The following is a 15,897-nucleotide window of genomic DNA, read 5'->3' as shown; positions in this document are numbered from 1 at the left end:
TCTTGAAAACAATATAACCTGGAAATTGCAAATTTATTCTTGTCATCTCCCAAATTTTTATTGCGTCACTGTTCTGGAAGTAATTCTGCCGCACTGGATTTACGACTTCAATAGTTGCATTACGCAATCGGCAGTCGTCGTATTTTGCGCGTGGTGTTTTTTTAACGGTTTAAATCTGCAATAATCCTATTTAGATTTGATATTTTAGTTGATATGGAAGTTTGAAAGGGAAAGAGGTTTGGATTTTTGGACAGCGCTATAATGCCTAAAACTGAGTATAAACCATATCGCAAACTATCTAGACAGCAGAAGTGGCGGCGCAAGACCTCAAGTCGAAAGTGTAAAAAAACAAACGATGGAAAAGAAACAATTCTTTTTTCAAATGGCTCTGATTATCAAGTTGACTTAACTACTGACACTATCCCTGATAACTTGGATTCTGACAGGCCAAGTTCAAGTAATATGCAACAAGTGGGCCACCCTGATTTTTTTTGCAACGTTTTGTCTAACTCTGATTATGATTCCGACGTTTCTAGTGGTCCAGTTCCTGGATCAACTAAACAAAATCTACCTGAATCATGTGGTAACCAGTTTAATCCTTTTGCATTAAAGCAATCTTTGCAACAATGGGCCCTCACAGAGCCTAATGTACCTAAGTCTGCTGTGACCAATCTGTTGAAAATTTTAAAGCAATATCATGAACATTTGCCCATGACGTTTACAACCTTACTACCCACACCCAAACTTTCATATTGTATTATGAATAATGGGGGTGAATATGTTCATTTCAGTAACTGGATAACTAGTTTGAAGAAGATTCTGACAAATGAAGTGTTACGACTAAAACTTTCCGCTTGTCAATTTACATTTTACTTAATAATCAATGTGGATGGACTACCACTTTTTAAAGGTTCTCCTGATTACAAGCTTTATCCAATTCTAATAAAAGTGTATCTTGTTAAAATGAAATGTCTATGTGCTGGAATTTATTGCACAAACAAGTCCACCAACAGAGAACTCCCTGCTCCTGACCTGTTTCTAAAGGAATTTCTTAAAGATTTAGACAATCTCACTGAAAATCCAGTTATAATTGATACTGTAACGTGCAGACTAGGAAACTATGGAATTTACGTTTGTGATGCACCAATGCGATCTAGTCTTAAATGCATTAAATCACATACTGGATATTACAGTTGTGAAAGGTGTACTGTTAAAGGCCAATACATTGAGCGTCGTGTATATTTTCTCGGACACAGTTGGACTCAACGCACTGATGCAGATTTCAAAAGGCACATCGACAAGCAGCATCAAATGGGTGTGTCAGTTCTGTCTACAAAAAATGTTGACATGGTGTCTGGTTTTATTTTAGACTATATGCACTTAGGTTGCTTGGGAGTGATGCGACGGTTACTTCTATGGTGGAAAGGAACACCACATCAGTTACATGCAAAATTGTCCTCACACGCTGTAAATGAGATTACTTCCAGTATTTTGGCTTGTCAACCATTTGTTCCAGATGAGTTTAATCGGAAGTTACGACCACTAAAAGATATACTATATTGGAAAGCAATGGAGTTTAGGCTATTCATGTTATATGTGGGACCAGTGGTTCTTAAAAACAGCAATGCTTTAACACATGAGAGATACATTCATTTTCTTAAACTTTCCTGTGCCTTGAGGTTTTTTTTAGATAAGAATTGTACTACTTTCAATTTGAAAACTGCCAGTGATCTGCTTCATAACTTTGTGCATGAATCTGTTGTACTATATGGCAAACAATTTGTAACCTATATTGTACATTCTCTAATTCACTTGGTTGAGGACTGTCAAAAGTATGGTTGTTTGGAAAACATTTCATGTTTTCCATTTGAAAGCTACCTGGGTTGCTTAAAAGACCAAGTTAGATCTGGATTTAAACCACTGCAACAATGCTCTTGGTTTGCATATCATAACAATGAAAATCTTGTGTTTGATTGCCCTTTAAGACATGACAAACGTGATGCAAAACCCGCCATTGGTATGAATGTTTTAGTTGAGCTTTTTGGGGAAAAGTCTTTGTCATTCATAAAAAAAATTTTCTTGTTTGATTGTGTTGTTATTAAGCGAAATACTATATCTGACTCCACATTGTTTCACAATAATTGTTTTTACAGAGTTGTTGATATAGTTGTTGAAAATTGCCACATTTATTTTGTTGTATGTCAGTATACAAAAGTGCTAAACTTTTTTATAAACCCGGTTCATTCAAAAATTGTACGGATACAAAGAATTTCCAACCTATGCAGTGACTATAAACTATTGTGCATGTCAAGTAATATAAAAAAGTGTTTTGTTTTACCATATAGAGAGGATTTAGTTGCTTTAATATTGCTTCACATGACCTAATGCATGTTTGGTATCTTGCAGGAAATTGGTCTCACTATGAAAAAGTTTGTATGTGTAAAATTTAACAATGGCTCCACTGACATAGTGCCACGGTCATGGATGGTGGGATATTCCATGTGTAAGTGGCCTCAAATGTCAAACGAAGATATTAGGGCTTTAGCAAAAAATGAAGTTGAACCTGATGAGGAATGGAAGCAATACAGTTGTATGATCCTCTGTGAATCTAGTATGTAGTAATGTGATACAGTTCTGTTCCAATGTTACTAACAGTTCATTATTTAAGATGACTTTCACAAGTGCGAGGAAAAAGGTTATAGCACAGTAATGTTGAGTGAGACATCAGCAGATGATGAATTTGTTCCACCTCCTCTTGTAAGGACAGACAGTTAAAGTATTTACAAACGAGCAACAGCACCTCAAAATAGTGATTTGAGGAGAAAGCACAAGAGGTTTGTTACTATCAAAGGCTTAACATGGTTTGCAAGTAAAAATTGTTTGCCATGTGTTGTTAGAAAAAGTCCCCAAAAGGTTTTTCCTCAAACAAAGCATCCAAAATACCAAAACGAAGAATTGCTGTGTGAGATTCGGAGTGGATATTCTTTTATACGGAAACAGTTTAATATTTTAAATGATAAAATTGATAAATTGTCAGATTTAAATCTTTCAATGAACAGTGATTGTTCAAGCTCGGCAACTGAGCCATGGAAAATTGAAGCTGCTTGTACAGAGGAAGAGCTGGAATCTAATTTAAAACAGTCTCTGGTAAGACTGTCTTGAAAGTCATTTTTATGCAGATAATGATTTCTTTTTTTAAACACAGAATGCCAAATTGTTGGCTCAGCAAGTTGAAGTAAAATGTGTCCGAGCAACTTTCCGTAACTTTCTGAAAGTATTCATGGTCAAGGATTTGGCCATGCAATTTTCATGGTCTGGCATGGGAAGCGGACGTCAACAAGTGAAAAGAGCTTTCAAAAGCCACCAACTGTATGCACTCTTTCAAGGTATATACCTATTTTGTTTAAGTGTGGAAAAATGTCAATACATGTATGGACATGTGCAATTTGAACACTTTTCTAAATCATTTTTTTGCAATAGTTGTGATAGATAACCAATGTAGGCTGTTCTTGACAGTGTGAAGTGACTAATTTTGTTCCTGGTGCAGATAGTATTGTGGTAACAGTTCCAACAAATTGTAGTGACATGTTTTGATATAAGTGCTTTTGTCATTTTTGTTATTTATATGCAGGTAAGGATATTTAAGTGCATATCTTATGAAACATTAACATGGTATACTTTCTCTAACATCTGCCCCAGCAATAACATACATAGTTATTATTAATTTAAGATTTGGGTTAAGTAATGTAAAATAACATAAATCGTTTTTCTAAAAAAGTGGATGTTGTAGCGGACACCTCGCTAAAGTGTGTTGTTAATGGACAAAAAAATTTACGTTCAGATGTTCTTCAAAACACTTGCCATCGTGACGTCAGCCGCGAGGAAATAACCAATGCAATCAAGCGTGTGTTCAACGGAGTGCCTGATTGGGATGGCGGCAGGCAACATCGCCTGAAATCGACTGCAGGACAATAGAGGGACAAAATTTCGTTGTGTGTTCGCTTGTTCAAATAAACAACAAATGTCGTACATTTGCCTTTGTATGGCATTTGTTTGGGACAATTGAAGTTTATGCTTGTTTTTGTTACATCTTGCAAAAGCCAAGTGTGGAGGTGAACAGGGACTTCAACGAACAAGCTAGGCCCTTGTATGAAAATTGAAACAAGGGCCGAAAAAGGCCGTTGTTGCATTTGAGACATATATGCCAGGTATGTACACCAGGGTCATGTTAGGCTTCGGCATATGGCCCATACCTTTTGACAAACAAAAACGAACTTATTCTGTACAAGGGCCCAACATAAATTTTTGTTTGGGCATCTTAATAAAGCAGAAAACTGCGCTAAAGTAGCGGTGACCAATAATCGTAAACCGTTTTCGCTGTAGCGAATTTGTTGTCACACAAGTTATCCTGGTACAACAAAGTTTTGTTTACATTAGGAATGCGTCTTATATTGAAGATAACGCATAGTTTCAAATATTAAAACACCTACATTGCGTTGCCTCAAAGATCGGGGCAAGGAAACGTGTAAGTAAATCGCTTTTCGGTGTGTGACAATCGTATTAGAGTTTCGGTTAATTCTCTCTGTGTGTTTATGTGCTGTTAAAAAAATACAGCAAGACAACTTACAATCGTTGTTATTGTGTTCCAGTCACGAAATTACGCTGGTCCGAGATGCCGGATTCGCCTGACTCCCAAATGTATTAATTTCGTATATTCTTTACGCATTTTTCTCCTCGCCCGATTTTACCTTGGCCCGCCGAAGGCGGTTAAATTCGGTTAATTTTTGTTTAATTAAAATAGTTTAATTGGTTTTATTTTTTTAGGGGGAAAAGGAATCGCTTAGAAACCGACATTACAGCGTAGAACGGACATCATTCTTGTCGCAGAATTTTTGTGCATTGCTTAGGTGTGTGTCTGTTGGTTTGTAAGCTCGCCTTTACCTGCGTTGAAAAAAAAACATATTTGGACTCACCTGCCCTTGTCAGTCACAAAAGGTCCGCAAATAAATCATTCCCATGCAAATCAACTGAATACATTTCCTGCTGGCTAAAGCCGCGTGAGGCTTCTGAAAAAGCGTTAAACTGGAAGTACGGTGTTCCAATGTATTCCAGGTTGACTGGATAGATCGCTGTTCACAATATACAACGCAGGGGGTCGATGACGTAACGATGCGAGTTCGTTTCGTGCGTACACACCGCGAAACACGCGCGCTGTTGCGGGGTCGATTGAGAGCGCGGCGTCAAGTTCACCACTGATGTGCAGCAAATCAACGGTAAAAGTAAGAAAGTAGCCGATGCCCTTTCGCATGCAACCATGTCTGCTTTGCAAACGCCAATCTTGGATTTCGACTTTGAAGCTTTGTCAACTGTGCAACAAATTCACGAGGTACAGACGTATCGTACAGCTTTGAATGGCCTTCATCTTCAGGACATTACGATCTCAGGCAATTCCCATGCAGGATTACGTGCGCCCGCGCTTTCATCTGACATTGGATATCCTGTGTCGGTATTCCAGCCCACATGGCTACCTTGGGTATTGTTTGGAATACGAACTACACCAGAATATGATTTGCAGACATTTACGAGTCTTCAATACAAAGAGAGTATTTTTCGTGTGGGTTCTAGCCTTGCTTTTAGCGGTGATTCGTTACTGCAGGTTAACCAAAACTAGAAGCTAGTTGGGGTTGGACACCAATTTATGTCGAAGTTCGAGTTCCGGTGTAGTACGTACAATGTACACTGAGTAGAGACCCTGATTTCTGGGGAAGAAGCAGAGGAGCAGGAGGTGGGTGACGTGAAGAGGGCGAGGGAGCGGTTGACATCCTTCCTTTATGCTGAGCAACCAGGCTTCACCATGAATGTGATTGTGTTGCCCTATTTTGGAGAGCTATCTGACACCTTGATGCGTCCTCTTATAGATTTTCACATTCAAGTGTTTGAACGCCCGCCTGTTACACTACCTTCTTCGGACTACGCAGGAGATATGCCCAATCTGTGAGGTGTGGTGTACTAAACACACTGCGGCAACTACAACGTGGTCAATATTGGTGAAACTGACCGCGCATTATGAACACGACTGAAGAAATATCAGCATGACGTAATTAACTGACAGAGGTCTGCGTGAAAAACGAGTTAACAGTCTATAGCTGGTTTAGTGCATAAGATAGATCTAAAAATTGCATAACCTTCATAATGTCAATAAATTATAGTTGGGGTATATAGTGTGAAATACAACCGTTAAGCATTACATAGCGATATGACGACAGTCGGCATTTAAATAACTCAGCCTGTAACTTTCTTTCTCTTCGTGCGTTGGATTTTTGCTCGCGACACTCAGAAATATTCGTGTGTGTTGGACGAATTCCGACTAAGATATGAAATTACTCACCGGATACTTCAACAGTTTGATCTTCTCAGATAGATGTTCGGCACCAACGCTTGTCAGACCGCATCTACTCAGATCCACTTGTTCAATGTTGTGGATCCAGTCGGCCACGTAAACCGCACCACGATCTTCTATATTGTTGTTGTAGAGGTTGAGCATCTTCAGCTGAATAAAATAATATCAATGTTAAACAAAGTGTGAATAACAACACAGATAATTGATATCAAAAAACAATAAGTTGAAAACACGAATCAAACAAGTAATAATTATATTTAGTCAAGCGCGAATAATTCTTATCCCTATTTAAATAAATCCGATTGATTTAATGAATAGAAACTGGGACAGACGAAGTAATTGTGAGGTTTGTATCAGATGATGGAGGTTAATCGATTCCTGATAATAAAACATCTTACGACCCAGTGTAGCTTGCTGATAAAACTTGGCGATCCAAGTTTTTAGATTACAATCCAGGGAGTTTTGTTTGCCAACAATCGCCTTCTTGTAATTTGTGATAAAATAAAGGGCGATTGTATTGTAGGCATCGCATTTAACGTGTCACAAACTGTGTGCATTTTACCCATGTGTTTTTTGCACTAACACGGGGATTACAGGATTCTCGTGAAGTGTAAACCTTTCCGACATTTAACAAGTTACAGCCAAAGCTTTGTTGCATCCGATTAATCCTGCTTGGACTCGCATAGCCCAGCCGCTTAGGAGGTTTTGGTGCAATCATATGAACCTTGAATAAAAGCTGAACAATAATAATTCAGAAAGAATTGAGACGCAAACGAATTAGCTGAAGAACTAACAGCCACTGTCGGGCGATGCAAGTCGAAATCAAAGAACTGAAATAGGACCAGGAGATTAACTGCCAAATTTAGTCAATTCCGCTGAATATTAGCCACTCTAGTTTCAAACATGTGTTATCGTGCAGTAATGAAGAACTAAAAGACATACGCAAAGTCGATTTTCACTGCTCATGTTCTGCAGAGCTTGTGTGTAAAATTACAGTCGCTTAATTTAAAAATGTTCAAATGACTCGCGAATAACTGTCAAAATTAGTCAATTTCGCCTCAGCCACCCTAGTTTCAAACATGCGTTTTCGCACAGGAACAAAAAAGTCAAGGACATACGCAAAGTCGATTTTTACTGCTCGTTTTCTACTTGACTCTAGTATTTGTTTGTAAAATTTCAAGTCGCTTGATTAAAAATGACTCCTTACGATCCTTTCAAGGTTTTGCAGCGAGCTGGCCAAAAAGTTTAACCCTAATATGATGTTGGCAGGTATACACAGACAACGCCTTGCACATACGCGTTTGCAGAGAAGCTGCCCAAGAAGAAAGGCTTTTATTTGACTCCACAGCTGATGACTGTTGCCAACGTTTCAATTATTGGCGTCTTTCCTCGTTTATCCATGCCTCAGTTTTCCGGCTCCATTTAAACTTGATATTGGCGGTCGCGACCAACACGTATCCATCAATCGGCTGAAGCCAGCGCACGTTGACTTGTCCGTGCCAGTTCAGGTAGCGCGCCCCAGACCGTCGGGAAGACCTCGATGTCACGTACGCCCACCAGAACGTTACCAGGCGTGACGACTGCCCGCTACTGGAGGGGGTCCTGTCGCGACGTCATTGAACGTGCCACAAACCGTGAGCACCGAAGCGTGCAGTGTGCATTTTTCGAATCTATTTTTGTTAAACCGCTGTTCGCATGCATTTAAACTCTTTCAGTCTGATATAAAGGATGCAATTAACAATGCAGAAAAATAATTGATTTTAACAATTCAAGACAAGGTAATTTCGCACGATGTGAGAAGAAATCTTCGCTACCCCCTAAAATCACTTGGGTTCGTAAGGACTGAGAAAACCTAATTTGAGAACAACTTTCTCAGACGATTTGTCAATTGTGATAACGTTAAAAGATGAAACCAAAGGCATTTTGGACTTTGCTTATGTTTCGCTAGAATCGACAGGGTTTCCTCCCTTTGATTTGCTATATAGAAGGTCCAACAGTTGAACAGATTTGTACTGAACATGGTGTATGTGAAAATACCAACGTCACTAACTACAGTAAACTACTTCAACAAGACTCGGTTTGTGTTTACAAGATAAAACCTAATGACTTTGCTCGTGATGTCAATGGGAATGAGCGGACGTATCTTGTGAACATGTTGGATAAGTTCGCGTGAAACCTGCGATAAAACTTAATCACTTTGCTCGTGATGTCAATGGGAATGAGCGGACGTATCATGTGAACATGTTGGATGAGTTCGCGTGAAACCTGCGATAAAACTTAATAAATTTGCTCGTGATGTCAATGGGAATGAGCGGACGTATCATGTGAACATGTTGGATGAGTTCGCGTGATACCTGCGATAAAACTTTGGACGAACAGACGACCGGTTGCTCCCAGGTAAGTGTTATGGTTGGCGACAGTGATACCAACGATGCGTGACGATGAGGAGTTACTGGGAATCAAGTTGGACCGAAACCCGACGACCGAACAAATGTCACAAGAGGTTGTGCAAACGATTCTTCAATTATACTGCTATTTGTTATAGAGCACCGGAAAGTAAACGCACTGTTCCCTATCATTAACACAGCGATTTGTAACACAGTATAACAACTTACTGTAACTGTAGTTTTCCCGCCCATTTTTTATACATCACATGATTTTGCAAGCGGTGTTAGCGTTATCCCCTTTTTCGTGTTGGCACGTTTTTTGGCTTTAGTGTGTGCTGTACCATTACCTTGAGGAAGCCTTGTTGAATAACAGGCGAAACTTCGGTGAATAAAGTCACGTTTTATCTTTGCCAGAAGAACAGATTATTAAGTTACAATATGCCTGGCAGCAACAAAAACAAAAAAAAACATATAAGACTTTGTGTTGACTTTAAAATCGGCAAGAACAATTTAATCGAAAATCGATCGTATAAACGAACTAAATGTTTTTGTAATGGAAAGTGGTCGTGCTTGACTTAACCCAAGTGATTTGTGTTCGATGCCGATTTCTCGCCAAAAAAAATTTTGCTTTTCTTTTTCTTCCTTCAATTTACCGTTGATGTTTTTTTCTGTTAAAAAGTACTCAGCGCAAATAATGCTCAAACACTGTGACCTCGTTTAGCGCCGTGTTATTGTGTTAAATTATACAACGATGTTGGTCCATTTTTTCCCCTTTTTTCTTCATTCAACCATGATCTTTTGAGAAATCTTGATAGCGTTGACTATATTTTTAGGTGCGAATTCGCTTGCGTAATACGATATTCGTTATGATAATTTCAAAATATCACGAAATTTACACCAGTCACGGTTAGCGGCTGTGGGCGCGGTTTTCTAAACGCGGCAAGCGTCAAAGCATTCACACCAGCGGTTGACGACGGCGTGATTTTCTCGCTTGAAGCGGTTGACGACGGAGTTAAATCTGATTTCAACTTTTCCGTCAGCTGCAGTGATTGGAAACTTGTTTTCCTTCGACTTGTTATGATTAAGTTAAGATGGTTTTACCAGATTTTATTTATAAATTGAGTGTTTGGTGATAAGTTATCACAAAATATTTGATGTATTGTTATTAATCGCAATGGATTAAATTGCCTTGCGTTGATTAATTTTTACATTTATTAAAATCGTTTGGTTTAAAAAATCTTCTAGATCAGTGCCACTAACATCGTCATTTCTCTGTTACAACAGCAATAGCGAACTAAATAATACATATATTCTAAGTAACGCTCTGTACATGATTAATTTGTTGATTATTATGTTAATCGTTAATAACAACTTCTTTTGTCGCTTAATAAAACTAAATGAAGTTTCGTACCAAAGTTTTTACGACACAAAGACGCTCATGGTATTTTAGATATTGAAATGATTTGTCGCGTTGGCGCCAATCGCACTGCAGGTGTGAATACGCGACCGTCATGCATCGCCAATCGCAACCGTCCATCGCGATATGGGCGTAAAAGGAAGTTTTCACCAAACTCTTTAACAACGTGAAGCACTGACGAGGCGCGTGCAATTACCGACGCCGATTTGTTTACGCCTAAAAGACACACCTGTAATATGGCTTACATTAGTACTTCCGGGCGCCACTAAAGTCACAACGCCTTCCATTGCTGTGTAGTGCATAGGGAAGGCAGTAGTACAGGACTTTTTGCTTTTTACTTTGATTTATTTTTTCCATTATATTTATTATTTAATTTTTTTTCTTATTTTACCAATTCCCGTATAGCTTCCTGTGTTTCCTGGTAATTTCGTATTTGCAGAAACTGAGAATGCCCGTGCAATCGAAATCAATTTTTCAACATTGTTAATAAATCAGTTGACTTCAATTTGAAACATCTGATAACATTAACTTATTATCAAAATGAATTGGTGTCGCTGACAGAGTACAATGGCAACTAAAGGGGTAGATTATGGAGAAATTAAAGAACCAGTCACGACCGGAAACATACATATTTACCAACTGGGTATTGTCACGAAAACAAAAACAAACATTAAAGCAGTTTGGTTTCTTAACTATTTTCGTCCTGTGCTCCAATAATTCCATTCATTTTCATTAGCGCCCCCTTTCAATAATTGCAGCATGCTTCATTATTCCGACAAAAACATGCAGAAATTTATGAAACCTTGAATGACAAAAACAACTCAAAGTATATTATGCCACAAACACGAACAACCAAACCCTTGCAAATTTCAATTGATTAATTTTTTTTGTTCAAGTACTTTCCTTGCAACAACTGGGTTTAATCGAAGTTATTATGAAAGAAAACAAATACACCCACACATTTCCGCCACCAAAAATAAATAGCATTTGACCCATTTGGGGGTAACGGTCCATTAGTTGGAAAACACTTGCATTTGTGCCCAAATCCCTGGCAGTCAAGTATTGTATAATTTGTATTTATAATTTGTCACTCATGAAAAATTTTCATTTACGTTACGAAGTCTCACAACTGGACTAATATCTTACTGGTATAAAAATACATAAACAACATCTTACCGGTTTGCTACGGGAGGAGCGATGAGTAACTGAGGTCGATCTTGTCAGGGAGAACGGAGGCCACAGATGAAGTTATCTCCTCATCGTTTACTTCATGAGCCCAGCTGCAACATCGAAGTATTGCTTGCTTGGTCGGTTCCCCCATATACGACGATGCGAGATTCTTCAGCAGCTTCTTCTTAGTTTCCTTGGTATATTTCAGAAAAATCAAATTAGTAGAGCTTGAATCCTGCATCGTGACAGAACGTTTTTAATTGAAAATCAACTTAATTTTCCAAAATTACCTGAAATGTGACACAGCTAAATTGGTTGTATTGTTTTGCGTCACTCGGCTCCTCTTATAAAACAAATGAACCTAACGCACAACACCTCTAGTACGCTGACATTTTCGTGCATGTTGGACGCATTCATTGCAAAAACAAACATAAATATTGTTCATTGGACATACATGAAATCACTCACCGGTTTCTTCAGCAGTTTAATCTTCTCGTACAAATGCTTGACTCCAACGCTTGTCAGGCCGCATCCACGCAGATCCACTTGTTCAATGTTTTGAATGCAGTCTGCTACGTAAACCGCGCCATGGTCTTCTATATTGTTGCACGAGAGGTTGAGCATCTTCAGCTGAATGAAATAATATCCAAGTAAAACATGGTATGAATAACAACAATACAAATGGGTGGTATTGAAACTACAGTTTGGCAACGCGAAACAAAATAATAACAATTATTTAACTTTGACATAAATATTTTGTCTCGTGACACTGAAAACTTAATGGTTAATGTTTGTATATTCCGATTTCTGACCATCTAACTTTATCGACGGCAACTGGCAGCCTCTTGCGTTCTTCAGCCTTCAGCTGAGGAAGCCCGAAATCAAGTACAACGCATTTGATCGTGAACTGTTGGTACTTCACTCAGCTATTTGATGTTTACAATACTTTATTGATGGTCGAAATTTTACTGCGTACACAAACCATAAACCTCTCACTTTTGGTTTGGAAAAAATCACAGAGCCTTGGTCTGCACGCTAACAGCGACATCCTTCGGCGATATCGGAGTTCATCACTGATGTGCAGCAAATCAACAGGAAAAGTAACAAAGCAGCCGATGCCCTTTAGAATGCAAGCATGTCTACTTTGCAAACGCCAACCTTGGATTTCGAGTTTGAAGCTTTGTCAACAGTGCAACCAACCTACGAGGTACAGACGCATCGTACAGCTTTGGGCTTCATCTTCAGGACGTTACCATTCCAGGTGTTAAGCTTTTATGCGAGGTGTCACTCGGTAATCCACTGTCGGTCGTCCCAGAAGCATGGATGTGTTTGAGGTTATTCATGGACATTCTCACCCGTCTATCCGCATCACGAAGCCGCTTATTACCTCCAAATTTGATAGGCTTGGATTGCGTAAGCAAGTGGGTCGATGAGTGTGGCATTGTCTCTTATGTCAGCGAGTCAAAGTACAACAGCACGTCAAGGCGCCGTTAAAGGAATATTCACGTCCGTCAAACCGTTTCATTTATGTCAACATTTACATAGTTGGGCCATTACCATAATGTCAAGGCAAGATGTATTTACTCACGGTGGTAGACCGTTTTACTCGCTGGCCAGAGGCAATTCCCACGCAGGATTACGTGCGCACGCGCTTTCATCTACCATTGGATATCCCGTTTCCGTATTACAGCCCACATGCCTACCTTGGGTGTTGTTGGGAATACGAATTACCTCAAAACTTGATTTGCAGACAACTTCAGCGGAGATGGTTTATGGCTCAACATGGCTGTTGCTGAGCAATTCATTTCACCAAATGAACCCACATCACGTTTGCTTGCAGTCCGAAGATCTCAGCTGCTTCCGACGCCCATGTCGAGACATAACAAGGTTTGCGTAAGCGTTCCAAAATGCGTCACGACGAGACACCCATTGACCTCTTTGGCGACCTCACTGAACGTACCACAAACTGTGTGCACCGAAGCGTGCAGTGTGCTTTTTTCGTATCTATTTTTGCTAAACCGCTGTTTGCATGAATTCAAACTCTTTCAGAGGCGCTCGAAAGTAAAGCTGTAACCGCATTAGTCTGATAAAAAGTCAAAGGATGCAATTAAAAATTTACTTGAATTTATGCTACCAAAACAAGACAAGGTAATTTCGCACAATGTAAGAAGAAATCTTCCCTACCCCCTAAAATCACTTGGGATCGTTAGGACTGAGAAAACCTAATTTGAGAAAGAATCGACGGGGTTTCCTCCCTTCAATTTGCTGAATACAAGATCTGTGCACCAACAGCTGAACAGATTTGTACTGAACATGACGTATGTGAAAATACCAACGTCACTAACTACAGTAAACTACTTCAACAAGACTCAGTTTGTGTTACACGATAAAACATAATGACTTTGCTCGGGATGTCTATGGGAATGAGCGGACGCATCATCTGAACATGTTGGATGAGTTCGCATGAAACCTGCGATAAAACCTAATGACTTTGCTTGGGAAGTCAATGGGAATGAACGGACGTATCATGTGAACATGTTGGATGAGTTCGCGTAAAACCTGCGATAAGACTTTGAGTTTGCTCGTGGTGTAAGTGGGAATGAGCGGACGTATCATATGAACATGTTGGATGAGTTCGCGTGAAACCTGCGATTAAACTTAATGACTTTGCTCGTGATGTCAATGGGAATGAGCGGGCGTATCATGTGAACATGTTGGATGAGTTCGCGTGAAACCTGCGATTAAACTTAATGACTTTGCTCGGGAAGTGAATGGGAATGAGCGGACGTATCATATGAAGATGTTGGATGAGTTCGCGTGAAACCTGCGATAAAACTTAATGACTTTGCTCGGGAAGTGAATGGGAATGAGCGGACGTATCATATGAAGATGTTGGATGGGTTCGCGTGAAACCTGCGATAAAACTTAATGACTTTGCTCGGGAAGTGAATGGGAATGAGCGGACGTATCATATGAAGATGTTGGATGAGTTCGCGTGAAACCTGCGATAAAACTTAATGACTTTGCTCGGGATGTCAATGGGAATGAACGGACGTATCATGTGAACATGTCGGATGAGTTCGCGTGAAACCTGCGATAAAACTTAATGACTTTGCTCGGGAAGTGAATGGGAATGAGCGGACGTGTAATGTGAACATGTTGGATGAGTTCGCGTGAAACCTGCGATAAAACCTAATGACTTTGCTCGGGATGTCAATGAGAATGAGCGGACGTATCATGTGAACATGTTGGATGAGTTCGCGTGAAACCAGCGATAAAACTTAATGAGTTTGCTCGGGATGTCAATGGGAATGAACGGACGTATCATGTGAACATGTCGGATGAGTTCGCGTGAAACCTGCGATAAAACTTAATGACTTTGCTCGGGAAGTGAATGGGAATGAGCGGACGTATCATATGAAGATGTTGGATGAGTTCCCGTGAAACCTGCGATAAAACCTAATGTCTTTGCTCGGGATGTCAATGGGAATGAGCGGACGTATCATATGAAGATGTTGGATGGGTTCGCGTGAAACCTGCGATTAAACTTAATGGGTTTGCTCGGGATGTCAATGGGAATGAGCGGACGTATCATGTTGTCGCTCGGCTTGTTATGATGAATTTAAAGTGGTTTTAACTACTTTTATTTATAAATTGAGTGTTTGGTGATAAGTTTGACACAAAATATTTCATGTATTATTATTGTTCGCAATGGCGTAAATTGCCTTGCGTTAATTAATTTTTGGCTACAGTAAAATCGTTTGGTTTAAAAAATCTTCGAACTCACTAATACATATGTTCTAAGTAAACGCTCTGTACATGATTAACTTGTTGAATATTATGTTAATCGATTTTAATAAAGTTTAATAAAACTAAATGAAGTTTCGTACCAAAGTTTTTAGTCGCAACCGTCAACCGCGATATGGGCGTAAAAGTTGTCACCAAACTATTTACCAAGGCGAAGTACTGACGAGGCGCGTGCAATTACCGACGCCGATTGGTTCATGCCTAAAAAACACACTTGTAATATGGCTAACATCAGTGCTTTGGGGACCTCCCTTTAAAACGACGTTAATGTGCATCACTCCAATACGGGGGTTACATTATCGTCGTTCAGTCTGAACAATTGCAGCATTATTCAAGTTATGAGCGAAGCTTTGTTGCAGATTAACTGCCTGATGTTTATGGAAACGCTTTCACATCATGTGTTAAGTACGAGGAGTAAGTTGGATTTAAAAAAACAAGCAGCTGGGTTTTCAATTATTTTTTGCGCATTTTAATGGCGACCACACTTCGTGGTTGTTCCTGTCATTATCGTGGACGTAATTCTAAAGATTTGATTTAAAACAAAATTAAACTTTTCATATCTTTTATGCCGTATTATATGTTATCACAAAATCACCAAACATCGAAGTAACACAAAACAATGATACGACCGACTTAATATTTGACGACTGTTAGGTTGTATTACGACCGACTTGGACCGAAACGAAGCAGCTATGGACGTGCTGCTTTCAAATAAT

At 39.4% G+C, this 15,897-nt stretch overlaps 2 protein-coding genes and 2 pseudogenes across 3 annotated transcripts in view; 2 read left to right on the top strand and 2 right to left on the bottom strand.

Moving 5' to 3' along the window:
- The window catches only part of LOC145906433 (uncharacterized), a 266,709-nt pseudogene that overhangs the window by 149,139 nt on the left and 101,673 nt on the right, over positions 1 to 15,897 (bottom strand).
- Positions 1 to 15,897, bottom strand: part of LOC145906588 (protein NLRC5-like) — a 39,093-nt gene that overhangs the window by 13,872 nt on the left and 9,324 nt on the right. For both annotated transcript variants that reach the window (XM_082994031.1, XM_082994030.1), the window contains 3 exons: positions 11,843 to 12,004; positions 11,381 to 11,567; positions 6,389 to 6,550 (listed from right to left, as the gene is read on the bottom strand). In XM_082994031.1, coding sequence (XP_082850157.1) covers positions 11,388 to 11,567; positions 11,843 to 12,004 — 342 coding nt within the window. In that variant the 3' untranslated portion in view covers positions 6,389 to 6,550; positions 11,381 to 11,387. The remainder of the gene's footprint in view (positions 1 to 6,388; positions 6,551 to 11,380; positions 11,568 to 11,842; positions 12,005 to 15,897) is intronic.
- On the top strand, positions 262 to 1,546 carry LOC145906252 (uncharacterized). The gene is made up of 2 exons (XM_082993678.1): positions 262 to 1,236; positions 1,517 to 1,546. The coding sequence occupies exons 1-2, from the start codon at positions 262 to 264 to the stop codon at positions 1,544 to 1,546; spliced, it is 1,005 nt and encodes a 334-aa protein (XP_082849804.1).
- LOC145906250 (uncharacterized) lies at positions 2,389 to 3,975 on the top strand (annotated as a pseudogene).

This window comes from Ascidia mentula, chromosome 6 (assembly GCF_947561715.1).
Source record: "Ascidia mentula chromosome 6, kaAscMent1.1, whole genome shotgun sequence".
Lineage (NCBI taxonomy): Eukaryota > Metazoa > Chordata > Ascidiacea > Phlebobranchia > Ascidiidae > Ascidia > Ascidia mentula.
Note: the sequence above shows the minus strand (reverse complement) of the source record. Positions and strands in the feature narration are given on the sequence as shown.

What these genes read in the sequence shown, in the direction of transcription:
- LOC145906252 (XM_082993678.1), top strand. Translation starts at nt 262, where the DNA reads ATGCCTAAAACTGAGTATAAACCATATCGCAAACTATCTAGACAGCAG. An exon ending in GCCAATACATTGAGCGTCGT is followed by an intron (nt 1,237 to 1,516) that starts GTATATTTTCTC and finishes CATTTGTTCCAG; the next exon opens with ATGAGTTTAATCGGAAGTTA.